Consider the following 7,618-nt stretch of genomic DNA (forward strand, 5'->3'; position numbering starts at 1 on the left):
AATTAGATGATCCGTGGACTCATCGTGTCATTAGAAAGAAAACAAAATGTATGCTTACCTGATGAATTTATTTATTTCTTGACACGATGAGTCCACGGCCCGCCCTGTTTTTTTAAAGACAGGCTTTTGTCATGCTATAAACCTCAGACACCTCTGCACCTTGTTGCTTCCTTTCTCTCCTTTTACTTCGGTCGAATGACTGGGGTTGGAGGAAAGGGAGGTGATATTTAACAGCTTTGCTGTGGTGCTCTTTGCCACCTCCTGCTGGGCAGGAGTGATATTCCCAATAGTAATTAGATGATCCGTGGACTCATCGTGTCAAGAAAGAAAGAAAGAGAGAGAACTTTATCAGGTAAGAATAAATTTTTATTTTAATTTTTTTTTTTTCTCGCCTCCAGAGCTACAAATATTCCCAATCAAAAGATGTCAGTCTGGAATGACAAGTCTCAAGTACAGAATCCTGTATCAAGGATGGATAATCCTTGGATGAAGCAACCAAGTAAGGGAATGGGATATAAAGCCCCTAATGCATTATGGAGAAATAATCCCAAACCAACACTTGTAATATTACATTTTATTTATGTAATACGTTTTTCAATCAGGGAAAAGGAACCAACCAAATAATAAAAAATTATGAAATACGCCATTATTAATTTTAATTATTTTTTTATTTATTTTTTCCTCATTTAGGACAGCCAGTTGCTGTTGAGCCAAAATCATTCTCTTATTCGGGTCAGACAGAACAGTTACCAAGGTAAGGGATAAACTCAGAAAAGCTCATACATAATATATATATTTTTTTTAAATATTTTATTTTCAAGTTTTCAACATTAACAAAAACGTACATACAGAGAAATAAAGAAATAAAAATTCTGTTACATATATATAGCATTTCGTTTGTTTCCATTTGTTAAGACCACAATTGAACCTTAAGGCATCGAGAAGGTTAGGTCATGCGAGGGTATGCCCGGCTGTGTAAAACCATACATATGTGCTAATGTATTTGGGTTACTTAAGTCAAAAGCTAGGACACATTATATAAAATAAGATTAAGAACCCAGGTCCTTATATATGCCCCCCCCCCCCTAATCTGTGCGAAGTATAGGATTGAATTTGCCTTATCCATCTTGCTGACAGGGCATTGCAATGGAAAATAAGAGGATAATTGCATAACAGAATAATTAGAATACTGTCGAATATGATATTCAGAATGACATAACAATAAAATAGAAAAGAAACAATAAAGAAACAAAAAAGAAACAAAAAACAAACTAAAAGCACCACAAGTCCCACTGTCCCAACATCTAACTAAGGATATACTATGACTAGGTATTGATGGGCGAAAGTCAATGAAGTAATAACCCATCAAGGACTCCATCTAGCCCAAGTGTGATGTAACCAATTTTGATTTTTCCTAACTCTGAGGTAGTCTGCACCTCTGGGTTATGCCCTAATGCTGTGAGATTGAACAGTGGTTTATATTTCTATGCCTCTGGATTAATGCTATATTTATATGAATCCCATAAGAATATAATATCCTCAAACATGTCTAATTTGCCTCCTCGGAGGAAATAGAATCTCTCGAGTGTGAGGTCTGAATCTACCCTTTCCCTCCACTCGTCAATATTGGGAATGTTAGGGGACTTCCAGTTTCTAGGTATAAATTGCTTTGCTACATTAACCAGTATTAAAAACAGTTGCTTTTTAATCTTACATGATAATTGTGGAGCTTGAGACAGAAGGATCAGTTCTAAGCTAGGAGTTAGTTGTGTGTGCAGGACTTTGTTGATTTCCTCAAAAATCTTTTTCCAAAATGTGTTAATTGGTTCACAATCCCACCAAATGTGTCTCATCGTACCTGTGTGACCCCCACATCTCCAGCAAACATTTGAGCATTTTTTAAATATGAATTTGAGTTTCGCAGGTGTTAAGTACCATCTCATGAATATTTTGATATTTGTTTCTTTGGCCCTTGCGGAGTGAGCTGACTTTGACAAGTTTTTAAATCTGCTGTACCAATCCTTAGGAGGTGTATTCACCGCTGGTTCCCTATCCCAGCTTTTTGTGTATGTTGGGAGTTTTGGGTACCTGTTGTCTAAGACTATTTTGTAGAGGGCAGAGATAGATTTTTGGGACTTCGTACCTTGTATGCAAGCCTGTTCAAATTGTGTTGGGGGTCTTGTGAGGTCTAGTTTGCGTCTATGGGAGTATATAAAATGCCTAACTTGGTGATACCGAAACCATGAGGAAAAGAATGGAATTTCCATGTCATGTATCTGTTGTTTGGACATTAACTTGCCTTTATCCATGATTGTGTGTATGGGAATTAGGGATTGATGTTCTAGATGGACCTGTATCTTTTCCTCAAGGCCCGGGGGGAATTCCTTATTGTTTAGTAATTTTGTAAGTGGGGAATAAATTGTAGATATTCTCTTATATGATTTTAATATGTACTGCCAATCTTTCCAGGTCTCATTTGTGATTGAAAGCCGCGAGATGGCTGTTTGTCTGGTAGCCTGGAGATCCCAGCAAAGGTTGCCTAGGCCCTCCACCCCTGCCAGATGGTTTTCTATCTGAGCCCAGCCCCTAGGGACTGTGGCAGAGCTATTACACCATTCAGCAATCCTCTGCATAGAAACAGCTAGCTTATAAGAAGGAAGGTGAGGGATCCCCAAACCTCCCCTGTCTGGGGTCCTATATATTGTCTCTTTATTAATACGTGGTGGTCTATGCCCCCATATATAATCATTTATTATCTTCTGAAGAACTTCCAACTCTTTTGATATATTTTGCAGAGGCGCTGTTTGTAGTAGGTATAGGACTTTCGGTAGAAGGACCATTTTTGTCGCCTGGATTCGGCCCAGCCAAGAAATATTTTTCAGTGATCAGGAGGAGGTCAAGGATTGGAACTCATTAATTATGGCCCCGTAATTAAGTTTACGTGTGAGTTGTGGATCAGGTGATAGGAATATCCCTAAGTATTTTAAGCAATTTGGTTGAACTTTCAGGGGACACTGGGATTTAATGGCTTCTAAAGACTGTGGGGTGATATTAACCGGGAGAAATTCAGATTTTAACATGTTTACTAGAAAATTAGAGACTTCACCATAGTGTGAGAACTCGTTCATGACATGGGGTATGGATTTAAGTGGATCTGCAAGGGTTAATAACAGGTCGTCCGCGACATTGCTATTTTATGTGCTCTGTCCCCTATCTCAATGCCTTGTATATTGGGATTTGCCCTAATCTTGGCGGCTAGTGGTTCTAGAGATAGTATGAATAAAAGAGGGGATAAAGGGCAACCTTGTCTGGACCCATTTCTAATGGCAAACATATCTGAAAGAGTCCCATTTACCCGCACCTGAGCAGACGGAGTTGTATATAGGGCCATGATTTTCTGTATGAAGAGAGGGGGAAAGTCAAACCGTCGTAAAGTCATGTCAAGGTATGTCCAGTCCAGTCTGTCAAATGCCTTTTCGGCGTCCGTGGAAAGGAATATGGCAGGGGAGTCAGTTTTTGATATATATTCAATTAGATTGAGGACTTTAACAGTGTTGTCCTTGGCTTCCCTGCTGGGTACAAAACCGTTTGATCTTGATGTATTAGTCGGGGCAGGATGTTATTTATTCGGGAGGCCAAGATTTTGGCGTAAAGTTTTAAGTCAACGTTAAGAAGGGATATCGGGCGGAAGTTGGCCGGTTTGTCTGGGATCTTGCCAGGTTTTTCTAATACTGAGATGTGAGCTTGTAGCATGGAATCTGGGAAGGGGAACCCGTCGGTTGATGGAGTTGAAAAGAGTGGTTAGGTGGGGGGCTAGCAGCTTTGCAAATGTTTTATAGTATAGGCCTGAGAAGCCGTCTGGGCCAGGAGCTTTATTAAGTTTCAAGAGTCTAATGGCATCAAGTACCTCTGTGAGGGATATGGGCCTCGCCAGTGCCTCCTTTTGTTCTGAAGTCACCTGCGGCAGTTCTATTTGGTTTAGGTAGTTTAGGCATTTTTGGGAGTGGGATCTTACGTCTCTATTGGGGTATAGATTGTATAGCTTATGGTAAAATGTCTTAAATTCCGACGCAATAGTTAGTGTGTCTTCTGAATTTTTGCCTGCCTTATCTTTAATTGAGTGGATATATGTGGATCTCTGCTTTTTCTTGAGAGCTCTGGCCAGCCAACGACCGGATTTGTTGCCTTCTCGGTAGAATGTCTGATTAAGGGATAGGAGTTGTTGTTGGGTGATTATCTGTAGGGCCTTATTGAATTGGTTCCTTTTAATATTCAAGGTTTCAAGAATGTGGGTGTCTGTAGGGGATAGTTTGTGTTGGAGATCTAATTCTGATATTTCTCTGGCTAGCCTCACATGTTCCAATATCTGGTGTTTGAGTAAGTGGGCTTTCATTTTAAGAAATTCCCCTCTAATGGTGCATTTGTGTGCTTCCCAAAGGGTCTTGATATGTATGTCAGTGGTGTTATTAGATGAAAAATATGCTTTTATTTGCTTGGACAATTCTTTAAATCTTTTTTTCCCCTGGAGGAGGGATTCATCTAACCTCCACTGGTAGGCTCTCAGAGGAGCGGAGGGCCATGTTAGTTTACAAGAGACTAAGGAGTGATCCGACCAGGTCGAGTGTATAATCTTTGCCTCCATTAGATAAGAGAGTACTAGATGGTCTACAAAAACATAATCTAATAGAGAGTAGAATTTCCTGGGATTATAGAAAAATGTGAAGTCCTTTTTTTGTTCATTTAAGTATCTCCATGAGTCATGTAGTCCTAGGAGTTTGAGGTTTTGCCAAATAGATTTTAAATGTGGGGTTTTTAATCTAGTGTCTGGATTGGTACAATCGACCCTAGGGTCCAGAGGAACATTTAAATCACCCGCCATTACTAAGGGGCCTGTGTGTTTTTCTAGGATGGAGTTAGTGATTGTCCTAATAAAGCTATGCTGGTTTCTATTAGGAGCATAGAAATTAACCAAGGTGATGGGTTTACCATACAGAAGGTCTGAGAGGCATAGAAATCTCCCCTCGTCTTTTTCTACGTGGGTTTTTTTGAATGGGATAGATTTATGTATTAGTATGCTCACTCCGTTGACCTTTTTTGAGGAGTGTGTGCTGTGAAAGTGCTGGGGGTAATGTGAGGAGATGAATGTAGGGACATGTTTAGTCTTATAGTGTGTCTCCTGGAGCATGATAATATGACCCCCCTTCCTATGTAAATCCAGGATAGCTACCCTCCGCTTTTTCGGGCAGTTTAACCCTTTAGCATTCTGAGTGATAATATTCAATACCTGTGCTGGAGGTTGAGCCCTATTTGCCATTATTAAGAAACCCTCCCTCCCAGCTACCATCTAGATTACCTGATTGTATAACATACATTCTGAACATCTGGTCCTGTAAGAACAATGAGACAAGTGGTGTACCTGAAAAAAGAAAATGTAAACAAAAACATATAAAACGTATAACTCTACCCTCAAAAAGAGAGGGAAAAGCCATTCCAACATTCATTATGTTAGAAATTAGGATTTAACCTAACTGGCTAAGAACAGTATAACAACCAAAGCATGAGATTAAATTAAGTAAATACAAACATTTAACATAATATTTTCAGTGTCTATAGCATGCAGCTATGACCCATGAGGGTACTAATTGACCTCTCATAGTTACCCATCTTGAAGAGCTTTGAGTCAGTGTAACAAAGATGGCCCAAATGTCAAGTACATTAAGATTGTCCCACCAAAATAGTTAAAGAGTGGTTATCCTAACTAGCATGTTCTCTTCAGCCTTTTTCAGAAACCGTGGGAGAGCTATTAGGCAGATTTCTTCTTGTCCTCTTCTTCTGGACCTGTAGCCATTCTTTCCTCTGAGGAAGGGGGAGGTTGTCTAGTCGGGGAGTCTGGCTATGAGGGTCGTTTTGGTTGCCATCCCCCTCAGGTAGTGGAATGTCCAATTCTTTACATATATTGGGGAAATCTTGAGGTGAAGTGCAGACAAGACGTCTGCTTTTCCAACTGATTATTAGCTGGAATGGAAACCCCCACTTATACGGGATATTCCGTTGTCGCAGGGCCATGGTCAGGGGTTTAAGATCTCTTCGTTTGGCGAGAGTTCTTTGAGACAAATCAGCATAGAACTGGAGGTCTGCATTTTCAAATTTAACCGGTTGTTGTTCCCTTGCAAGTTTCATGATATCTTCTTTAATTTGGTAATTCGTGATGCGAGTTATAACATCCCTAGGGGGCTGTGAATCTGTCGGCTTAGGGCGAAGCGCTCTGTGGGCTCTATCAATGTCTATTTTGATCGGTGTCTCTTCTTTTTTAAGAAAGTTGAACAGGTCTTGGAGGTATTGATACAAATCCGGGGTGTTGATGCTCTCCGGGATGCCCCTGATTCTGATATTCTGCCTCCTAGATCTATTTTCAGCATCATCAACTTTCTCTTCCAAATCTTGGAGTGCAGAATGTTGCTCAGTGATGATTTTGTGAAGGTCTGTTATTGTGGAGGACTGTGTGTCTTGTGTATTTTCCACCACTTCTATCCTGTGGCCCAAATCAGAAATTTCCTTCTTTAAATCGTTAAGCTCCTCTTTAATGCAGTCCTTAACTTGTGCCACTAAGTTAAGGAAGTATTTCTTTGAAGGGAGTGCTTCTAGTAAGGCTTTAGGTATTGTGATGGTGTCTATTGTGTCCTCATGCTCAGATTCTGACGAGGATGTTGCCTCTGTAAAGTCCTGTGCCTCTGCTGCAGCCATAGCTGTGGATTTGGCTTCCAGAGTTTTAAAGAAATTATTAACAGAGGGAGTCTTGTGGCTCTTTTGTTTAGCAATATTTCCCCTTTTGGGTTGTCTTTTTGGCGACATGGTTGTAGGCAATACACACAGTTTATCTGCAGGACACTCTATACACTATGTATATTATTTAATGTTTGAGTAATCTTCTTTTAAGGAGTACTACTGAATATTAAAGCGAAAGGAAATTAGTAGCAGTGCTTTGTGGATCGATTTTTAACCCCAGTTGTGCATCAAAAATACAGTCTCCTATGTAGCTATGAGTTGCATGCGTATATTAAGTGACATGTTCAGCTCTGCATGGTTGCGATATATGAAGGAAGATCTTCTTGGCCTCAATATTACCCCTTCCGTATGTTCTATGAATATCTTTACCCCTGCAGATGCGGTAGTATAGTATCCATTACAAAGTATGTGTAAGAAGCGTGCTTAAAACTTTGTGGCTATTAAGCTGCTTTTATGCTTTCTGCAGCCTTCTGTTATCGTGTTGCCACGTGGGTGTCGTTAGATTCAGGCGCAATAAGCATAAACGGCAGAGCAAAGTAGTTCCTTATCAATAGTCAGTTTCAACAGGAGTGTCCCTCACCTGGTGATCTTCTGATAATCCTGGGGTCAAGCAGCACTTTTATGATTTAGGTAGTGTTCAGCTCACATCTCGCTTACCGGAGCGCTCAGGATGCGGCCTATAAGTGCTGGAGCCGATTTACATGCAAAATGTCACCTTTTCACTGCTCCGTTCAGCACATTATGAGGTGCGCATTGTTCCACGGAGCTTTGTGCAGCCTTTGGTTGTTCTTAATGTCAATTATTGAAGGCTCTATCAGGATCTTAGCCAGTT

The 7,618-nt window shown here is 40.3% G+C and overlaps 1 protein-coding gene across 1 annotated transcript in view; it reads left to right on the plus strand.

Annotated features, from left to right (window-relative positions):
* GTSF1 (gametocyte specific factor 1) overlaps window positions 1-7,618 on the plus strand; it is a 425,087-nt gene that overhangs the window by 316,360 nt on the left and 101,109 nt on the right. The window contains exons 10-11 of the mRNA XM_053708268.1: window positions 399-499; window positions 691-754. Coding sequence (XP_053564243.1) covers window positions 399-499; window positions 691-754 — 165 coding nt within the window. The remainder of the gene's footprint in view (window positions 1-398; window positions 500-690; window positions 755-7,618) is intronic.

This window comes from Bombina bombina, chromosome 3 (genome assembly GCF_027579735.1).
Source record: "Bombina bombina isolate aBomBom1 chromosome 3, aBomBom1.pri, whole genome shotgun sequence".
In the NCBI taxonomy this organism is placed as follows: Eukaryota; Metazoa; Chordata; class Amphibia; order Anura; family Bombinatoridae; genus Bombina; species Bombina bombina.